Genomic DNA, 21,975 nt, shown 5'->3' with positions numbered 1-21,975 from the left:
ATGCTTCAATAGAAAAGCCATTGATCTGTGCTTAAAGCTCATCTGGACAGAAGAACAGTCAAGTTAGCAAAAGCAGAGCCCCAGTGCCAAGAGGGCAGGAGTCGTGCCAAAACTCACAGTCTGACAGGAGCCAGGCTGCAGAATTACAGAAAGTCTGCAGAACATGAAAAGGTCCAATGTTTTTTTCCCTTCCATGCTATTTCTGTCACTCTTAAGGGTTTTACTCAATATTAACTTCCCACCATTTTTTCTCTTTTGACAATCATATTTTAAAAGAAAGACTATTGATCTAGTAAAAGGAGCATCCATAAAGATAATGCAAAATATTCTGGAAGCTCAACCTTTTCTCCACTCTTCCAAACAGAAAATTGTTACAAGACAATTATGTTTGGTCCTTACAAGTTACTGCTCTGTTTGTGAGACAGCTGAGGATTTAAAGAGCCTTACTAGCTGCAGGAACAGTTTGGGCACCATGCACAAGAAACAGAAACAAAACAAGCTTTAGTCTATTTCCTCAGCTTGAGAGCAGCATGGATTATTGCCATTAGCATTCCCTATGTTCTCAGTCATATTCTCTGCATGTGAGTCCTAAAAATATAAAAAGTAATTTTGAAATAAGTTGAAAAAACCAAACCAAAACAAAATAAAAGGAAAGTTTGGAGAACATTCTCTAGTTTAGAAGTCACACTGTCCTCCTTGCAAGGATAAGTGACTAGGAGGCTTAAAGGTGTCAGCACTGATCTAGATCAATGATTTAAAAAGCTTGCAGGCCTGTGTGCCTGCTGAGGTTTGTGTTGATTAGAAAAAGGTTTGTAATGGCTCTTCAGGAAAATTAATTGAAGACTGAATTAACTCAGGATAAATATAAACACTACCAAAATTACACACCATAATCTGATTTTAGAAGTGCTCTGCAGAGTACACTTTGAGTTCATGTTTCTCCTTTCAAAGTAAAGTAGGATTTTATTTCTGTCCCTGCAAGTGGTAACATCAGCAGCTATTTAACTGCTTTTTACAATTTCTGAGATTTAACAAGAAGCAGGATCTGATTCCTCCCTTCTGCTTTAACAACTCTCCTCATTCTGGTGAGTGAAACAGATTTACAAGAATCCAAGAGATAATCCCACAGGAGACTACAGGAAACTGCAGCAGACTGAGAAATTTTTGTCACTCAAGGAACTGCATTCACCGAACTTTTTTATTAGAGCAGATTTGTCAGGGAACTGTACGCACCCAATATGACTGGATATTCTGGAACTCAATTCCAAAGTAATCTGATTCAATCAAATTCAGATGCTTGTAAACTTCCGTCAGTAACGTCTGGCCATAACATTTTGACTAAGGAAGTAAGAAAAAGAAGTTACAGTGAGATTAATAAGAATAAACAAGAATAAGTTTACAGCAAAAACAAATGGCATCTTTATAAACTGGAGAAAAATATCACAAAGCTCTTTCACATTGTTCTTGTCACTGTAACACAAATATCCAACATACAGACAAAACTCCATAAAAAAATCCTTCTGAGAACCAGAGGAACTGAAGTTGCAAGGGGCCACTGGAGGTCACCTACATCCAGTCTCCTGCTCACAGCAGGGTCAGCAGAGAGCTGAGGACAGCAGCTGCTGGCTATTTGCGGCTCCTTCAATAAACCCACACATTTGTTTGTGTAGCTGAATGCTGTGGCCTGCCTCAGCTGCAGCACACAGAGCAGGAGCTGCCAAATCCCTGCTCCACACAGACCCCTCACTCCTTCCCACAGCAGGAACCCCAGGGCCACACACAGCCTTTGCATCAACCAGGCTGGAAATGCCTGTGGACCCAACCAAACCTCCTCTCACACCACGCTTGCTGGGGAATCCCTTCAATGAATCTCTCCCTCAAGAAACTCACTCATTAACCCTTTCTGAGAGCCAAGTTAGGGGCAAAGCCACAAACATCAGCAGAAAGCAGCAACAGCAACACAGAAGAGAACAGAAAACTTCCACAACACATCCTGTGGATGCTGAATGCGAGAGATCAGGCAGGTAGCACAGCATCTGTGTGAAACTAAGTCACATAACTTTCTCACACTGGCCTGAGAAATTGTGAGGAGGAACTCAAACAGTCCGTGGAGAAGGAAAACAACCTTTGCAGGTGTTGGTTGTCTCCTTGTTGTTTCCTTGCAAGAAGCAGTCCAGGGGTGCTGTTCCTAACTGTCCAGTGATGGTGATGTGTTGGTTTGATGGCAAATGAAAGCTTTATCTTTTCAGACCTTCTCAGAACTGTCTATAAAGAGGATCTGGAAGAATAAAACTGGCTCTCTTTGCAACTAAGCTTGAGAGTCTGTGTCATCACTATCACTGTTCCTAATACAGTGCGACACACACCCAAACCAGCGACACTTGGGGCTGCTGGTTCAATCACCCAGCTTGCTCTCAAGCATCTCTCACTGTGTGAGGCACCAGGAGAAAAACAGCATTTATGAACCCACACATCAATCCATCTGCATCACACAGGAAAGAATCCAAAAGGCTGGCACAGCCCATTCCAGCAACATGCAAAACCTAGCAGGGTGCAGTGGGAGGCTGTGTGGCCACCAAGCTCCACCTTGGGCCATGAAGCAGTCCCCCAGCTGTGGTGACAGGGTGTGGCAGCATTCTGCTTGGCCAGGTTATCCAGCAGAACACACTGGCACCATTGGTGCCACCAGGGTTTTGTCTATTTGGAACAGTCCAGTGATGGAAGACTCTATGACTTTCCCATCAAAGCAGGCACAGTGTTCTGTAATGACTCTATACACTCAGTATAGTACCATCTATAAAAGTATTAGGCATTATAATAAATTATCACAGAATCATTGCTTGGTTTGGGTAGGAAGGGACTTTAAAACTCATCCTGTTCCACCCTCTGCCATGGGCAGTGACACCTTCCACTATATCCCAGGTTGCTTCAAGCCTTGTCCAACCTGGCCTTGGACACTTCCAGGGATCCAGAGGCAACCACAGTTTCTCTGAGCACCCTGTGCCAGGGCCTCACCTCCCTCACAGGGAAGAATTTCTTCCCAATATTTAATCTAAATCTACCCTTCTTCAGTTTAAAGCCAAATTAGTGATAGAATTAGAATAATTAGAATAGAATAATTTAATACAATGAAAATTAAAATACCTGAGAGCAAGAATGTGCTATTTTAAGCTTAAAAGATAAAAAAATAAGGTGAACATTGGGGAAATAGTTTCACATGACTGAGGTGCATAAAAAATTCAAAAGTAATTGCCTCTTATAGGAAAAAGATATAAACTGTCGCTGTTTTTAGAATTGTACAAATGCCTCTACTTTAAAAAATCCCAAAATTTCATAGATAAAAGGTCTGACAGCCCTGCAGCACTGGAAATGAGAAATAGCTTTGGTATCTGCAATGGTGTGAGCAAAGCTGACTGAATCCAACCCTGTAACCTCAGAGAAAAGCACAGAAGCGGGGACAGAGAACGACACAAGATGGGTTTGTACCTCTCACTCAGGCTTTCCCCAGCCATGGTACCTGTAAGAGCAACCACAGCTTCAGACAGGTGAATTCATCTAGTGCAAACAGAAGTAGTTCAAAAAGTTTCTTGGTATCACACTGGCTCAGGCCACTAATGCTGAAACCCCCAAATACAACTGCAAGTCAGGAGAAATGATCCAGTTCTCAGTGACTGCAGATGGTACAGAGATGCCAGGCTGGGTGCTGACATGGTACATGAACATGAGTACTCATCTCTTTTCTGAACAAGTCTTGTAATGTCTAAATAAGAATTTTCTTAGTAAGAATACGATTGAACTTCTTTAGCCAAAATCTGTGCTTGCAGAAGACTCTGTGGGTATGGTTCTGGTTTTTAAGTGATGACAATGAAATAAGGAATTATACAGGTAATGGCAAGCCACATCTCCAGTAAATTACATTCCTTCTCTGCTGTCTCCTGCACATTTCCCATGCAGGTTACAGACTCTGCCATAGGTGACACAAATGCCTGGAGAAATTGGAGCATTTTGGAAATTAAATTTTTTAATTCCAATTGAAACACATTTCCTGCTATGGACTTGTGCATAAATCTTCAAATAGTAACAGAAGAAAATATCCTCAAATATAGTAGGACCCTTGTTTTTTAAGGTTCATACCCACACATCTGTTACTGTACACCTCCTTTTCCCAAACCCCACAGACCTAAGAAGGAAACACTTTTCAGCCAGCAATGTTTGTGGGGAGGTAGCAATACCCTGACCAACCTCATGTGCAGAAAATGGGACAAGAACCTTGCCATCTATAAACCTTTAGAAGCCTCTGAACAGGACCTGTGCTGTGACCCAGATCCCTGAGTTCTCATTCACGAAACAAGAAACGATTCTGGTTCCAACCACCTCCTTTTAGAACTGATGCACTTGGATTAACTCATGAAAGATGCCTGATAACTATCAGGTATGTTTTACAGCCCAAACTGTGTGCTGCACTGATCAAAGAATCTGTGTGCAGGGCTAGCTCCATACAGGCATTAAAATTATCCCAACTGGATTGTAATAAGCTTTCTTCCATTTAAACTGAGCCACGTCTCTTGGCTCCATCAAGTTCCGTGCCTGAAGACAATCTAGCTGCCTTCATCCCTCCCAAAAAACAGGCTGTATGGCACAGATCCCAGGCACTTCTCTCCTTCCAGTCTCAAGTCCACACTCCTCCAAGAGAATCTGGAGATGAAGAAATTTAGATGGTTAAAGCTGGAAGTACTTGGCAACCGATTAAATTATAAAGGTGCCATCCAAATGTTAAAAACGAAAAGTAATTTTGCTTTGGCTACCAACTGTAATTTTGGGAGCCATTTACAATGAAAAATAAAGAAAAAACCCAGTTTAAGCTCAGTATCATTTTGCATCCTTCAAAAGATAAATACCACATTTTGAAAGAACAGTATTAATTTTATTTTAAAATAAAAATGGGGTTCAAAAGCTTGAGACAGAACATAGTCTTTTATTTTTATGCCTCAAATTCTTTGGAAAAACTCCTCCTAGAACTATTTGGTTCCTCAAGTTGTTTATTACATTTATAACCATCCTTTTCAAAGAGATGAACATTTTGAAGTAGACAGAAATGAAAGTAACATAGTGGGCAGTTCCATGTCATTGTTTAATTTGCATAAAAGCAGCACAAAGCAAAATATTTGAAGTAATTTCTAAATTACTGTAATTTTGACATCAGGGCAAGTAGCTGCATGAATGCATTTCATTAAGGTCCTGCTTTCAATACAAATTCACAACATGGCATACTTTGCATTCCAAACCTCTCAATTACTCTTTATTTTCTGCCAAGACAATGACTACTGATATTACGGAATTATTTCACATTTTTAAAAAAGGAAGAAAAAATAGGGTAAAAATACTAAATAGGCAGATAACAACAGCTTTCCTTGTCAACCCTGCTCCACCTGTAATGTAGATAATTTTAACAAGTCATCATTAGGAGACGGTTCAGTAGAATAGATTTATTTCAAATTGATTTCTAGTGAGATCAAGCTTTAAAATTTCCCTCAAGAGCTGTGAAAGTGCCTGCAGGATACCATGACAGGCAGTAAAGGCATGGAGAGCCCTGTATGGCAAAAGAAGCTACACCTTCAGACCCTCATCAGTGCTAAGACAGCACCAAACAGGAACAAGCATTCACAGCTGAAGCTTCTTGCTTCAAGGAGATATCTGTATTTTTTACTTTATAAGAAGAATAAACATATTTAATATTAGGAATGCTTAAGACAGAGGAAAGAAATATAAATAATTTTTTAAAAAAGTAATAACAGCAATTACTTTTGTTTTATGGAACCATATAATCAAAGGATGGTTTGGGTAGGAAGGGACCTTAAAGTTCATCTCATTCCACCCCCTGCCAGGGGCAGGGACACCTTCCACTATTCCAGGTTGCTCCAAGCCCCATCCAACCTGGAGTCTGGAACACTTCCAGGGATGGGGCAGCCACAGCTTCTCTGGGAAACCTGTGCCAGGGCCTCACCTCTCTCAGAGGGAACAATTTTTCCCCACTATCCCATCTAACCCTGCCCTCTGGCAGTGTGCAGCCATTCCCCCTTGTCCTGTCCCTCCATCCCTTGTCCTCAGTCCCTCTCCAGCTCTCCTGGAACCCCTTAAGGCACTGGAAGGGCTCTAAGGTCTCCCTGGACCTTCTCCAGGTGAGCACCCCCAGCTCTCCCAGCCTGGCTCCAGAGTAGAAGGGCTCCAGCCCTTGGAGCAGCTCTATGGCCTCCTCCAGACTCACTCCAGCAGGTCCTTGTCTTTCTGATGGGATCTCACCAGAGCAGAGCAGAGGGGGAGAATCAAGCCATGTGTTATTTGCTATGTTCTCAAATATCACTCCCTACACGGCAGATTCCCCCTCTGCAATAATGTCAGAGCTCAGGAAGAGAGAAAAAACAAACTCATAGTCTAGGATTTTCAGTAGACCATAGCTCAATATTATCAAAATCAACACCTCCTCTCTATCTCCCAAACTTGTCTTCCAGAACATCTTAACTTTCTGCTTCTACATATTTTAATTTAAAAACAAAAAAAACCTCAGTATTTTCATAAGGAGCAGTATTTTCATCTTCCAAAACTGGCAAGCTGCCCTTGCTCCAACTTTCCAAAAAAGAAATCCACTTTTGGCAGCAGATAAGCTGGAAGGGAAAATCAGACCAGAAGTCAAGAGTTTGGAAAAAAAAGCATTATAAAGCTGAGGTATAGAATGGAAACTCTTGTGCAGCCAGAGCCACTGGACCCAAGCACCAGCACCTTGGATTTTTGTGGCATAATAATCTGTGACTGTCAGGAGACCAAGTTCTCTAGTTAATAGTGGATGTGCATGAGGCAGAAGTTTAGATTTGACGTCATCGCTCACAAGCAGCCAACACAGAGGCAACATGGAGCACCCTGTGAATGGTCAAGGCAAACTAAACTGATTTAGATAAAGGCCACTTCAACACAGATTTTTATTGTTTTTTCTGCTTCTGGGCACTTTAAAAGTCTTCCTAATAAAAAAGTGATTTTTCATTTTTTTTAAAATTAAAAAAATATAGACAATTTGCAACTAAACATAGACTTGTTATTTCCTTTCTTAATCAGAAATATGCAAACACTTTGGTGAGTTTATAGCTCTGTTTATCTCCAACCCTTTTGTAATCTGTTAGATCTCTGTCCAAATGAGGCATGAGACAGAAAAAACACCCTCAAAACTCCCTGTTAATAATCATCATTAATGCCACATATAAACAAAACTGCATTTCTGAATACAGGGTGGACATTAGAATCTTTAATAGAAAGAAGGAAATAATCTAAGATGGCAAGGACTAGCAGTCATTAACTTTGTGCTTTCATGGCTGAAACAAGATGACCTTACAGTTCCATATCTAGTACTCAATCTGCAGACTGGAAAAGCAAGAAACAACTGCCTTCCTTTAAAGTACTTCACTAGTTTTCTAAATTTTGATTGCAACTAGTAACTCCAATGAAAATACTCCCCACAAAAACAAGGACCAGGTAACAACTCTGTCAAACACTGTTTCCATGTGCTCAGCCAAATTGTTTAAATACTATTTTATTTCAATCACCTGAACATTTAACAATAACTTCAAGCTTCAAATCTTCTGTTAACTCCTTGTGAAGAAAATGGTATTTTAAATACATTTATTTTATCCACCCTTCTATACTGACAGGTCCCAGCTCAGGTTACTTTACTAAAACCACATCAAGAATAGTCTGCAGAGCATTTAACAACTTACAGAGCACAGGATGCAGCTTCATTATCACAAAATGAGATAGAGTGCACTTTCTTGAAGGTTCTTCTTTTTTAATAATAAGTTATTATGTTACAGAAAGAAGAATTATTGTGTTATAGTATTTCCACACAGCGTTGAAATACTATTTACTCAACTATAGAAGCTGCAAATCCAAATAAAAATCTCAGAGCTATTTTAAGTTCCATTATTACACTCCATACTGAAGTTTAATACATTTTTTGTTTAGGAAAAAAAAATAAAATTCTGAGACTCCCTCCCCATGATTTTTTTTTTTTTTGTCCTAAGATTTCAGTGGTTGCTTTTGATGTGGGTTTGTTGGTGTTTTTTTAGCAGAATCCACAGCCAGACAAATTATTCTAGAAATGGAAGCCTCTGGCTCATTTAATTAGGGCTAGCTTTAAAATTACAATCATTTAAAGGATCATATAAGGCAGTGTCAAAGCATATCACTGCCAAATGAACCAGCTCTACCCAACAAACAAGCTTTTCCAGAGCACCTGGACTTGCTGTGCCTGAAAGTAGGAAAACAACAATTGGTTGACATGGGAAAGCATTCCCAAGAGGGAGGGAATTACACAAAAGAGATTGGAAAATGTAGAAAATCTCTTGGGTAGAGAGAAAAAATGGTCCTAAGTTTTTAGAAATGATGCTGTGCTGAAATACCGGGACTATTTGGAATAAAACTGCTGTAGGTTACTTGGGGAAGAAGGAAATGGCATAAATTAACACCGTGGGCCACATCCTTGGACAGAGTTTCACAGGTACTGCTGGATGATGGCACCAGGGTTCCTCCTTGTTAATAACTGAACATCCAGGTGACAACAGTGGCAGTAGCACAGAGAGGAGCTGCTTAGCTGATCCCAAATTCAGGTTCATAACAGAAAATCCAAGCACCTCCACTGTTGACACAAGCTAATAAAGAGAAGGAAATAGAAGTCAGGAGACTGATCTGAGTTTTTTCCCCTTGAACTTCATTACTTGCACAAACCCCTGAACCTTTCTACAGCCATTCCCTCAGACAGGCCTGGCCACTCCACACACTCAGGCTGTCAGTGCTTCTGGCAACTTGCACAGCTTCATTTCATAAAACTTTTTTTTTAAGTCATTTTAAACACAGAAAGTACTTTGTTTTCCTCTGTTCATAGAAAAGAAAAGCAACACCTCACTAAAATTGCAAGTCTTTCTCCATTTATTAAGCTTTTGCCTCAAAACCATCATCCATGCCCACATTCACCAGATTTGATCTGGGCTTTCATAGAATTACAGAATGGTTTAGATTGGAAGTGACTTGAAAGACCATACCATTCCACCCCCTGCCAGGGGCAGGGACACCTTCCACTGTCCCAGGCTGCTCCAAGCCCTGTCCAAGCTGGCCTGGAACACTTCCAGGGATGGGACAGCCACAGCTTCTCTGGGCACCCTGTGCCAGGGCCTCACCTCCCTCACAGGGAACAATTTCTTCCCAGTATCCCATCTTACCCTGCCCTCTGGCAGTGTGCAGCCATTCCCCCTTGTCCTGTCACTCCAGAACCTTGTCCCAAGTCCCTCTCCAGCCTTATTGGAGCCCCTTCAGGTGTTCAAATACAGTGATATGGTCTCCCCAGAGATTTTCTTTCTCCAGGATGCACAATCCCAATTCTCCCAGCTTTCTCTCCTAGGAGAGGTGTTACAGCACCCAGGTACTGCACTTGCCCTGCAAGGCGTTAGGCCACTCCAGGCTAACACACTGCTTTGAGGAAATATGCCCAAAATAAATAGTTTAAAACATCTAGAAGACAGTTATGACAGACTGCACAAAAGACAAATACAAACTGGGTACAAATACAAATTTTTACAGAAAAGGCAAAAATTCCCTTTTGTTTTGTGCAAAACTGAAATTGTACCAGCTGTCCTAACATCACTCTCCACTGTACTTTGAGCAGAGGTTTGATAACATGGTGATGGGTTAATAAATACCTACAGGCCAGATTAGATAAGGCCAAGCTTTTCTAACTTCCCCCTTGCCAGCAGGAGTTTCCTACACCACTGGCTTCAGGCTATCTGCCTGAGGGCACAGCAACACTTTTCTTTAATTATTTCAGTTTAAGACTTGTCAGACAGCTTTAATAGAGTCTCTACAAAGCTTTGTGGTTTTTTCCCTTTCCTAATTCTTGTTTTTATTAATGAATGACTGCTCTGTCAGAGAGAGGCCCACCCCCCTCCCATAACCAACACTCCAGCCTTGAACAGTAAATCTCTCATGGTATTGCCACCATAGCACAGCTTTTTAAATATTCAATGCATACAGTCTCTCTCTTACCCAAGCAGGCAGCACTGCCCTTTCCAAACATGAATTTGTTTGCAAGGAGAAAGGGCTGACACACAGGTGTGCTTCTGCAACCCTGTTCAGCTAAATGCACATCCCCAAGTCTGTGCTGCTCTGAACCCTGAGAGCTCCTTGACACACCACCCTTGCTCAAATCCAAGTCCCTTTTTCCAGTAGGCACAAACCTAAAATTTCTTTGATCTGCCTCTTACCACACAATTTCTGTAGCTGTCTTTAGCTGCCTGTGGGTTGATTCTTGGTTTTCTTCCCTTTCAGTCTTCATATATTTTATAGAATTACCCATATGTGGGCCAAAACTTAAATGTCACCCACACCCAAACAAGGTTAAAAAGGTTTCCAGTGGACTTCCTGTTTTTGGTATTTTTGTGGAATACAGCATTTCCTACAGTCATTTCTGCTGAATGGCATAAGACTGATTTCAACTGATTTTCACTGTCCTACATCACTAGATTATGAAAACAGAAAGGAAAACCTGCCTATCCATACAAATTATTATTAACTCAATCCACTACATTAATATTTCAATGACTGCAATAACACTTGATCACCATTTTCCTAAATGGTTTCTGTGTTTTAAGACATATGCACATAATCAACTTTTTGTACAGGGATATTCAGACTGTTTTTTCTGTACTGCAGTACAACTCAATTTTCTTTACACATAATATGACAAGTAAGGTCAAGAGAACTGTAAAATAATATTTGTATTTAATAATTTGTAAAATAATAATTGTATAACTTTTGCTTATACAATTTAAGTTCACATTTTTCCTAAAAGAAAAAACCCAAAACCTAAAAACACTCAAATGAACAAAACACACACCCTAAATGTCTGTCAATAAAATGGTTGTGGTTTCACCTTTCCCCACCCAATACCACATTCTTACATGGCATCAAAAAAAGTCAAGCTTCCAAACACAACAGACCTAAAAAATATATAGTGGAATCAAATGGTACACAAAATGCAAAGCTTTAGTTACCTTCTTTTTAAACCCTATAATAATTGCAAATTTAAAATAGTGAATTACTAACTTTCTCTTCTGAGGTCAGATAAAAATAAGTCCTAAGGCAGCTTATTTGCCATATTTAGGAGACTCAAACCGTAGCAATGACAAACATCTGGCTATGATTCTTTCTGGAATTTTGACTATTTCTTCCTGGCTAGGGAAGAAAAACACTGAGCTGACCAACAGCACCTCAATTCCTCCAGCACAGCACTTAATAGGATTCAGCAGCAGACTATCCCTTGACTCCTCACATATTTAAGCTGTTAATACTTTCACAGCACAGAGGGGAAAAGCTTTCATGGAGGGAAGGTCTAAGCAGGCACAGGCAGAGCAAGGCAGAGAGAGAAGGGCAGTGCCAGAGCTGGGACTGGGCACCCGAGGCTCCTCACGGCACACAGCAAGTGCTTTTCAGTGCCCACAGCACTATCACAGTTTTTAACACACATGTATTTCTTACTTCAAATTGCTCAATAACAGCAGTCAAAAGTGCTGCTAAAATAATTTCTGCATCACCCCCATGAAAGTTCTAGGGGGCACTAACACTAACAAAACATTGCTACTGAGAGCAGCATTTTGCTATGTGCACGAGTGGGAAACACTCTCTCCAAACCATGGGAAAGGATCTTGCAGTCAGATTGCTTCCTCTGCCATCCCAAAAACCTCCTGCAGCCCCAGCCCAGCTCCTGATTTCAGGGTCTCCAATGCCAGGTCAAAAACAACGGGCATCCAAGGGGAAGTCACTTTCACTGCACCTTTTCAATCACAGATAACTGCAAACTGCACAGAAACCAGAAAAATCAGAGTTATTCTATTCCATTCTAAACACAGGGATGGAGAGTAGCTTTGCACTTTTATTAATGCAATTTATAAATTTCAATAAGCCAAGGAAGTGCCCAGCAAAGACAGTATCACTATCAGAGTAATCATCAATTTTCAGCTTAGTATAGCTAAGCCACTTTGGTTTTGTAGTAATGTAATAGTTTTGCAAGGTACATCAATGAACACCAAAGTAGATGAGCAGTGAGAGGGCACTAATTAATAAGAAAATAAAGGAGGGAATTACAGTGTAAACTTATCTAACTAGTCTGTTCTCAAGAACGGCAGTGGAGTGGAGCATCTCCCTACTAGCAGTGCACCAGTGTCAGAGGGAGAGAGACACCTCAGACAGTGTGGCAAGGATACAGAACATCATCACTTCACTGCATTAAAAAAAAAATTTAAAAGAAAATACCTGTTCTCAAAACAACACAACAAAGATTAGCACAAAAGAAAAAAAATCCAGGTTAAATTTTCCCTTAGAGTGGAGCAGGCAGGCAGACTCCCAGATTTCATTTGCCATCCAAGCAGAAGAAGAGGAAGCACATGCCACTGAAGAAGCACCAAGTACTCCCCAAACAATTCAGTAAACTTGAATTGCAATATTGCAAACTTCTTTTTCTGGGGCACTTCCTCATAGCATAGAGCATAATTAATGTAAAATGATTTCCCAAATGGCATGTATTTCCTACATAAGGACCAACACATAGACCAAATATTAAACATCATATGATGGCAGCAATTCCATTAAATGTCATTTTGGTGAATTCAACCCAGCCCAGACCCTCCTACTTAAGAGTCTGCCACATTTTTGTGCTGATGAAAAGCCTCCAAGTTTAATCTCTTCAGAAAATCTGGAAAGCTGGCAGAACTACTACTGTAAAACTCTGATTACTTTGTAGTGTGCCCACAGTCTGAACTAAATTGAATTTGAAAGTCATTTATCTCATAGACTGCAAAATCACCCTTTGGACAGACTTAGTTTGGGGAAAAGAGGACAGGTACCCCATAAAAATCATGCAAGATTTGAGCTGACTAAACAAGCTAGCAGTAAAAAGGGAAAGAAACCAGCTCATTAAAATAATGAATATTGCAGCCTAACTTTGAATGGATATGTTTCATTCTCTCTTCTGTTTTGGAAGAGAAAGGAGAAACCATGAATAGCCCATTTTCAGCTTTTTTAAACTCTAGAAAATGCTGAGTATTTCTTCATTCCCTAACATTCAAATCAGATTTACTGGAGAAAGGCTCTGCCCAACATACTTTAAAGAATAATTCCCTCTTAGTAATTAATAAAATTCTTACTTAGAAATTAAGCCTTATGAAACAGATGGGGAAAATGGACAGAGACAGTGAACTTAAAAGGTGGTAGGATGCAGCTATGTGGAACTTTTAGCAAACTGTTCCAGGTACACCAGGAACACAAAGAAAAGACTGTCCTTTCCCATTTTGTTCTCTCCCCATCCATTACATCACTCTTGTCAGTCTCGTCTCTTGCTCTTTGGCAAGTTGAAAAATCAAATGGGCAACCATCAACTCCTGCCTGGAGAGAAGCAACTGTTTTAAACACATCTTGGAGAAAGGAAGGGATGACAAGGTAAAGCTGCATGGATTAAGTTGTTACTGTGGTTACTCTGTTTATCCCATATGGTTAAAAATGCTACTCTGACTCACTTTAGGCAGGGAGGCAATAAACAGGGCTACTGCATCAGGTTCCCCCACCACACTGCACAGGGAAGGCTCTCTCCAGGCACTGAAGAGTGTCTGTCTGTCCTTCCATTGATACACCATTTTTCCCAGTAAAAAGTCACTTGCCATAGTTCTTACAGATAGAAGAGAAAATATTTTGAATGTGGGGGGGAAAACCTCAAGCCATTTTTTGTGATACCTACATCTCCCTGAACAGGCAGTGCCAAAACCCCATGGGAAAGGCTGTGTCCCACTGCACTGACAAACTACTGCTGACCTGAATCAAACATAAACCCCACAACATCACACCTTGTTTCCACATTTAGTGACAAAAATTACCAAAGCAAAGAGAAGTGGGGAAGTGGCATGGCAGTCTGAACCTCCACTCTTCTAGGATAGCTGCTTGGCCATCAGTTTCTCTAAATGCTTTTTGAAAAATTACTGTGCTAGCACACACCACCTATTCAGCAATGTCAATGCCATTTCCTGAGTCCTGCCCTCCATCCCAAGTGAAAAATTCCCATTTTCCATGATAAACAGCAGTCAGCAGATCCTGCTATCCCAACAGCTCACCGAAGAAATCAGGCAGAGGGTCACAGTTTAATACCTCATGACTATTTTCTATCATTTGCTACCTTATTTAGCCAAAACTGAAAGGCAATGGAAGCAGTGTTAGCTGGACTGTAATGTCACAGCTGCTGACTCTGGACCTTTTTGTGCTCAATGCTCTGAAGCTGACCCAAGGCTGACCCCTTTTCCTCATCACTCACAGCATCAGGCATGAGGTTTCTAAGTTCTTCAGTTCCAACTGATCTCATAAAGAAAAGCAGCACAATATTAATTATGGCTGCAGCATGGTGGTGCCCAAATTTGGGTGTTTCTGTGGTAGCCATAATCAGAGAGAACTTTGCAGGTTAAAAAAAAAACCTAAGATAACTCCTAATTATGGGAAACACATACAACATAACCAGCTGAAAGCCCCATAAACCTGCTTTTGCACTGAATTTCAAAATTATAGAGCTGAGGGTGCTGCTTGGTTGTTTTTTTTTCTTCTCTGAATCAAAACACAAAAACACCATCTACATCAACTTGGAAAAATAAATAAAATTATACTTCAAAAGAACCAAAGTCAGCGGATTTTCTAAAAAAATATTCTAACATAATGTAAAGGGGAAAAAAGAGGCTTTTGTGTTCTATGCAGTACATGAGGGATGGGTGGGTTTGCAGTATCATACACTGTGTACTCAAGTGGAAGGATACAGGCATGGCCTCAGTCTTAAAAAAAAAAAGCAGATTCCATGTCTGAGACTTGAACAGCTGGAGAGAATCTGTAGAAGACATCCCCAAATCCACTATTTCCTCAGAGTTCCACAGATATATTTTTCACTCTATTTAAAAAATCCTTTTAAAGTCCATGCAACAAATCAAGGCTCCAAGTGCTAATTATAAATTACAGATTAGTTTGATACTAATGTAGATTAACTGATAACAACTGATCTCAGACGAACTAGAATTAAACTCTGAGGTTAATGCTGAAAATGTAACAAAAATTGGAAGAAAAAAAGAATTGTTTACAAGCAGAATCTCTCTGATTTGTGCATGGCTCCTATGTTTTATGGCAGATTTTCCCAAGCATACTTTTAAATAAACATTTTCAGAAACACTGAACTGACACTGCTTTAGTGCATCCTTCTGAAGGTGTGCTGGCAAGCGAAGACTTTGAAACAGGAGCAAGTTTACTTGGAAAGGATACAAACCATTAAAATAATTAATATAAATCAGTAACTAAGGCAAAGCTCTTCTGCTCTCCCAGCTGCCAAATTGACAAAGCTGCATGTGGTTCAGGAAACAAGAACATTTTGGCAGGAGATGGTTGGTGTTTCCCCAAAACAAAAAACAAATAAAGACTCTCCTTACAGTATGTGCTTGTATTTAAAGTCTTAAAAAGACAAAACATCTGTTAAAGTATTTTAAAAAACAAGCCATGCAATTGACATCACTACTTGTAAGCAGGTAAAATCCCAACAGGAATCTTCATTCAGATGGTGCCTCAAAATGTCTCTAGAGGTACACCCTTGTGAGCTTTAAGTTATCAGAGGCTCAGTGTATTTGGAATCAGGTTTAAATATCTCTTACCTCAATGTCAAGTACTTCTACTGTGTTGTCCAACATCTTTATTTTGATGGGGAGGTCACGCTCATGCACTTTGGCAGGTGATGATGCCATGGCAGTCAAGAGGTTCTGTCCTGGCTCCAAGGTACTCACTCCTGAGCTCTTCTGGGCACCCAAACGAGAGCCTGGTGTCTGCAGAATTCTGTATGTACCTTCTATCTCTCCCATCTTCCAACAGCAGGCAGAGTCTGTAGAAATATGGAAGAAAATGGATGGTTAGGGTTACAGCCTGAAAGATTTTCCAGACATGAAAATACTACCCACTGAAGCACTACCACAAAATCCTTATTTAACACTCTTAATTCCACTAGCAAGAACAGTAATAAGGTTAATGAAACATAGAGCTTGGAGCAACCTGGTCTAGTGGAAGATGCCCCTGCCCAAGGGAGAGGTTGGAACAAAATGAGCTTTAGGGTCCCTTCCAACCCAAACCATTCTATAATAGCTAAAATCCAACAGCTGGGAAGAAGCAGGAAGAAAAACTAAAAATTCTGAAGCATGGTTAAGAAATGGGATAGTCAAACCTGTGCCTTCTGCCCTCCCAACTTGAACATTTGAGTTTCTGGTGAGTTTTGCTGCCTACCACCAGCAGCATGAGCACTGGGGACAGAGAAGGATAAGGCAGGTACCTCTCAGGATACCCAACCATCCCATTGACTGCACACCCAGATAACGAAAACTATTAACTTCCTGCATCCCTAAAATGATGACTCATGCAAAACCTTAACTGCTGGCAGCTCGGAGCCTTCATCAGGCACTGCTACAAGGAAACAGTTCATCACCTCACTAGCAAATCCACACCCAGTTTAAATCAGCGGGCAAAAATCTCAGTTACAGAGATGGACACTAGTGAAGGTAGGCTGACTCCTACAGCATGAGTCTTGCTGTCACAGCTTGCTGGCAGCTGTGCAGAGCAAATGTTTCATTTGACATGGAGAAAAAGTCCCATGCAGCTCTCCCCAGCTCTCTCATGCCACCAGAGCAGTGGGGATATTTGCACAGGGAATCACAGTGGGGTGTACACTAAGGTGAGGCCTGTGTGCTCCAAATGCAGCACAGCCTCTGCCCCATGCCCACTGCTGGCACCACGTATTGACAGCAAGGTGAAAGGCACCCAGCAGGAACACACAGGGAGGCTCCCTGGGTGAATTACCCAAACACCACACTGTGTCTCAGCAGTCCAGAGTATGTGGGTACTGCGGTGGGACAGCCTTCACACAGCTCCACATCCAAAGGAGTGACAGGTTATTGTTTTGTAATAAATGTGTTTTGTCAGAAAAGAAGTGAAGCATCTCATGAAAACACTCCTTTGTCTCTCTGTGCTCAGAGGAGGTAGGCAGCCTGCTCCAAGGATTTGAATGAAGCCAGCCCCATGTGTCCTTACAAAGTAGTTGGGGGTGGTTTATGCACACACATCAAGACTGGTCAAATGTCTTCCTAGCTTGCAGCCCATTACCTTTTAACATTTTGGGGGTTTTATTTTTATACTTGTAGATCCCTGTAGAGATAAATTTATCCCAGAAGGGCAGACAGATGCCTGCCCAACTAATCTCACCCACCACAAGACTTTTGCAGCCTCTGAGCCTCTGCAGAGCCCTGCCCAAGCAGCACAGCTGAGACCACCCAGAGACACTGCCAGCCTCCCAGCTGGCAACATGCAACGAGGAAGTGCGACAATCACAGAATCCTGACGACTGGAAAAAGTCTCTGACATCATCAAGTCCAACCCCTAACCCAGCAGGGCCAACACCACCACTAAATTATGTCCCCAAGTGCCCCACCCACACGTTTGAACAATTCCAGGGATGGGGACTCCACCACTGCCCTAGGAAGCCTGTTCCAATGCCTGACAAACCTTTCAGTGAAGACATTTTCCCTGATATTTATTCTAAACATCCTCTGCCACAGCTTGAGGCCATTTCCTCTTGTCCTGCCCCTTGTTCCCTGGGAGCAGAGCCCAAACCCTACTTGTCTGCACCCTCCAGTCAGGGAGTTACAGAGAGAAAGAAGGTTCCCCCTGAGCCTCCTTTTCTCTGAGTCCCCCAAGCTGTGCCTCATCTGACTTGTTCTCCAGACCCTTCCCCAGCTCCACTGCCCTTCTCTGGACATGCAGGAACCCAAAACCAAACACAGCATGAAGGATGAGCTTAACATTGTGTGCAGTGCCAACCTCCCAGCTTTGGGTGACAAATAATCAGAAAGTTTCTTTCTTGGGGTGTTTTGTGCATATTCTTTGGCTAAACTTCTTGGTACGTGTGGCCACACAGCCAAGGAGAAAAACTTTCAGGTCAAGAATTTTAAAACCACCCTAACAACAAAATTCAAGGGAAAGAGATACCCAGGTTACACCTCTAACTGCTACTCTGAAGAGAAACCAGAGCTTGATCTGGTCATCTGCATCCCCTTGATACTGTGACCCTTATCAGGTAATCACATGGTGAATTTTTGCTGTTGGCATTCAGAAGCCCGTGAGCAACTGGAGCAGCCCATGATCAGCCATACTCCTCACGAGGCTCTTTATTAGCCACATGCTCTTAAAACAAGTGCTACAGGAGCACTCATTCACCTCTGAATAAACAGCTCCTGGAAGAGACACACACAGCAGTTACTCAAAAGGAAAAAAATGCAAGCAGCAGCAGCCAAGGCAGCACAAGGAACAGCCCTGCAGCAGAGACTTCAGCAGCCTCCCCTCCAGCTGGAGCCAGCTGCTTCCCCAGGGCAAGGCAGGCAGGCCACCCAAGGCCAGACTCATGAGGAGCTCCTGGGTATTTCTCTAGCTTTGGTCACCAGCCAGGAGAGACCAAAGTCATATCAAACAGAAACTGCACATGTGAAAGTCCTTCCCCACAGGTGGTAACCAGAAAAGTGAACTCAGTGGGGCTTGACCTTGTGTCCTACTGATGACTTGTTCCGAAAAATATTTACGCCAGCCAATATTCAGATTTAAAGACGAAACGAGCACTAGGCAGAGCATATGATGTGCAGAAGCAAGAAGCTCTGCTCCAGAAGAGCAGTGGCCTGCTGTGCCAGCTGGGAGCATCTCCCCCATGCCACATCCTGTTCCCTCCCAAGGCACCCCATAATGCCAACACAACTATTAACAACCCCCAAACAGTCCGGTCTGCTCCCATTGCCTTCAACACCCAATGTGTGAGGAGAGCTAACCAAGCCGAGCACTATTTCCAGTTTTGTCACCAGAGTTACATATCATGTTTTAAGTACTCTGACTACATATGGCATTTCTGAACAAAAACCATAACATTGTGGTTTAGGAAATACTTCAGTCCAAGGGGCTGACTACATGGAAAGAGGAGGAAAATGAACTATAGACAGGCTGCAAGCTCCAAGAACACAGAATTTCTACAGGCAGAGCACAGCGTCCCACTACACCGAGAGCCTCCTGCCATGGGTGAGCCACAACAAGGTCTCAACAATGCAAAACTAAAATGTAGTATTACCACAACATTGGTGTTCTGGGGAAAAAAAATCTTCCCTGCATTGCCTCTCCCTGAACTTGCTTGCACCTTGTGCTTATCCTGATAATTTCTTACAAACCAGGACCAGGCAGTAAAGCTAAATCTGCTCCCTGAAGCACAGTGACTGAATGAGTGTTGCTCTCAGTCCAAAATGAAGGAGGAAAACAAAATTTAAAATACTTGGGTAGCTGTATATAATCTTTTTTTTTTTTTTTACTTTTTGTACCAGGTACTTTTTGAAATAGCCTTTTAGTCACCATGAGTTTCATCTTCTACATGGATGGAATAGACTTATTCTTCAGAAGCAAGACAGCATTCTCAGCTACCAGCAAATCTGGAAAGGCACCTTATACCTGAGGATATGCAAGATCATAGAAACATCAAGTGCTTTGGGTTTGAAGGGGCCTTAAAGGCAAACATGTTCCAACCCCTTGCATGGGTGGGGACACCTTCCACTAGACCAGTTTACTTCGAACCCCATTCAATCTGGCTTTGCCCAGTTGGATGATATCAGCAGCTTTCAAAGGAGCTCCTCTGAGCACGGTGTCTTTTGGACAGTGGCAGGATCTGTATTCCATCCCTCACCCATGGAGAAGGCAGATCTGAAGTGAAGCCAGTGTCCCAGTTGCCAAGCGGTCCCCACCTTCCAAGGGAAGAGATCACTACACACAGAGCAGCAAGGAAGTACAAAAAAGCAAACATTCCTTTTTTAACTTTCCCACTAAGCCATAGCCACCCCTTAGCCTTGCAACACTGAGCTGACACCAAATGATGCACCAGGAATAAATACACCACCGCAATGAAGAGGGATGAAGATTCCGAGGGCCCAGCTGTGAGAAGGAGCAACTTGTCCCCCTGCGACCTCACTCTGCCCTACGACCACCGCTGTTCCTTACGGCCTGGAAGGGCTTCATGGCTCTCCCCTGCAGAGCTGCACGGCCACACGGCTGGCTTGGAAGGGGCTGGATGGGCGGGGACAGCGGGGAATGTCCGCAGCCGGTCCCTGCCAGGTGAGCGGTGCTTCAGGAGCGCTCCTCTGGCCAGGTTCCTCGCACGGAGGCGGATGCAGGGGACGGGCTGTGCCGGGCCGCGGGTGCTCACACACTCCCAGCCCGAGAGGGCAGTGGCCAAGCCGCCCAGGCCCGACCTACGGCAGCCCCCAGCGAAGGCGCTCTCGGAACCCCGAGGAAGCCGTTCCGCAGGCCCCGGCAGCCGCCGGGAGACTTCGGCGAGCCGGAGCCCTCGTCCCGGGGCCAAGAGAGCGCGGGCCGCAGACCGCGATCCCTTCCCCGGCGCGGCTCCCACACGAGCGCCCGGCCCGGGGCCGCACCGCCCGGCAGCGGCGGAAGCGCGGCCGCGCAGGCGGGGCAGACCGAGCCCCCGGCCCGGGGGCGCCGCTCCAGCCCCCTCCCCGCACCCGCTCCCGGCGCTCCGGCCGCCGCTTCGGCCCCGGAGCCACCGCCCCACGCTCACCTCCAGGCCGGGCCCGCTCCGCCGCCGCCCGCGCTCACACCGGCCCCGAGCCGCCCCGCCCCGCCCCGCCCGCCGCCAGTGGGCAGCGGGGCCGGGCCGGGCCCGCCCCACCCTGCGGGCGGGTAACGGGGCCCGGGGCGGGCCCGCGGGGCCTTCGCTCCGCGCACCGGGCTTCTTCACGGAGAGCGACACACAGAGCGACCGCTCCTGCTGCCCCACCGCCCGGCCGGCTCCGCCGAGCTCAGAGGATTGTTTTATACCAAAGTGAAACCCGCGGTGTGGTTTTCCAGCCCGGAGAAGGATTTAAAAGACTATTTCCAAACGAAGCTGAAGGGCAGCCGGTTTACAGGCTGCTGCCCAAGGCCTGCAGCCCAAAAAGGAGGCACATGAAATCCCCCAGTGCACACCCCAAGCATCCATCACGCACACCCCACAGACCTCATTTGCTCAGTGAAACACTGCTCTGGGGGACGGCAGCCAGCAACCAGCCCCAGGCCAAGTAATGAACATCTTAGGTCTCCACTTAGTTACATTTTTCACGTATAAATTTTAAATGGGGTTAGAAACAGACTCAGCGCCACAGAATAGGAGAAACTGTGGGTGCTGCACAGGGGTATCGGGCAGTGCTGCTGGCCAAAGGAGCTGAAGACCACAAAAGCAGCATCATCCTCCTCACTCCCCAGCCAGCGAGCCCATCCTTCGCTGACACAGACAAGAGCAAAACACTAGGAAATTCAGCACAGGACAAACAGATCTTTGCACTGTCTGGATTTCATCAGCTCTAAAGCTAAGGCCAAGGCCGGCAGATAACAGGATAGCCAAGAAAAGAGCTCTTCCTGAAAAGGGCCACCTTTGACACCCCCTGAATCACCCACAGCTCACTATAGTCTCCTCTTCAAATCAAAAAGCAATAGGAATGAGAGAAATTCTTGGGTTTCTCTAGATATGGATTTTTGCCCAATAGCATGAGAAATGCAAGGAGCCACCTTGTTTCTGAGAACTTGATCTTTTCACAGCAATATGGAAAACAAAATATTAACGTAGCATATGACTTTTGGTAATAAAAAACACATAAATTATGCAAAACAGCCCTTTCAAACAGAAGCAGCTTCATTACTCTCACTCACCAAAAGGCAACTTGCAAATTTAATGAGTAATTCCTGACTAGCAGCATTCTCATCTCTTCAAAAGAGCAAAAGGCACAAGGTTTTAAAAAATATGTCCCATGATTTGTT

General features: G+C 43.4%; 1 protein-coding gene across 21 annotated transcripts in view; it reads right to left on the bottom strand.

The window, feature by feature from the left end:
• The window catches only part of FARP2 (FERM, ARH/RhoGEF and pleckstrin domain protein 2), a 72,540-nt gene extending 51,712 nt beyond the window's left edge, over positions 1-20,828 (bottom strand). For 10 of the 21 annotated variants that reach the window (XR_015274350.1, XR_015274352.1, XR_015274354.1 and 7 more), the window contains exons 1-3: positions 20,741-20,828; positions 15,756-15,979; positions 1,234-1,338 (exon numbers count right to left, since the gene is read on the bottom strand). Coding sequence is in view for 12 of the 21 variants with exons in the window: in XM_086843498.1 (XP_086699624.1) it covers positions 1,234-1,338; positions 15,756-15,959 (309 nt within the window). In the remaining 9 variants the exon portion in view is untranslated. Of the gene's footprint in view, positions 1-1,233; positions 1,339-15,755; positions 15,980-20,163; positions 20,671-20,740 lie in introns of those variants that run through there. The other 11 variants (XR_015274353.1, XR_015274356.1, XR_015274358.1 and 8 more) reach the window with 3 other exon arrangements.
• Positions 20,829-21,975: the final 1,147 nt, after the last annotated feature.

Source organism: Cyanistes caeruleus, chromosome 10 (genome assembly GCF_971803275.1).
Source record: "Cyanistes caeruleus chromosome 10, bCyaCae1.hap1.1, whole genome shotgun sequence".
NCBI classification, from domain to species: domain Eukaryota; kingdom Metazoa; phylum Chordata; class Aves; order Passeriformes; family Paridae; genus Cyanistes; species Cyanistes caeruleus.
Note: the sequence above shows the minus strand (reverse complement) of the source record. Positions and strands in the feature narration are given on the sequence as shown.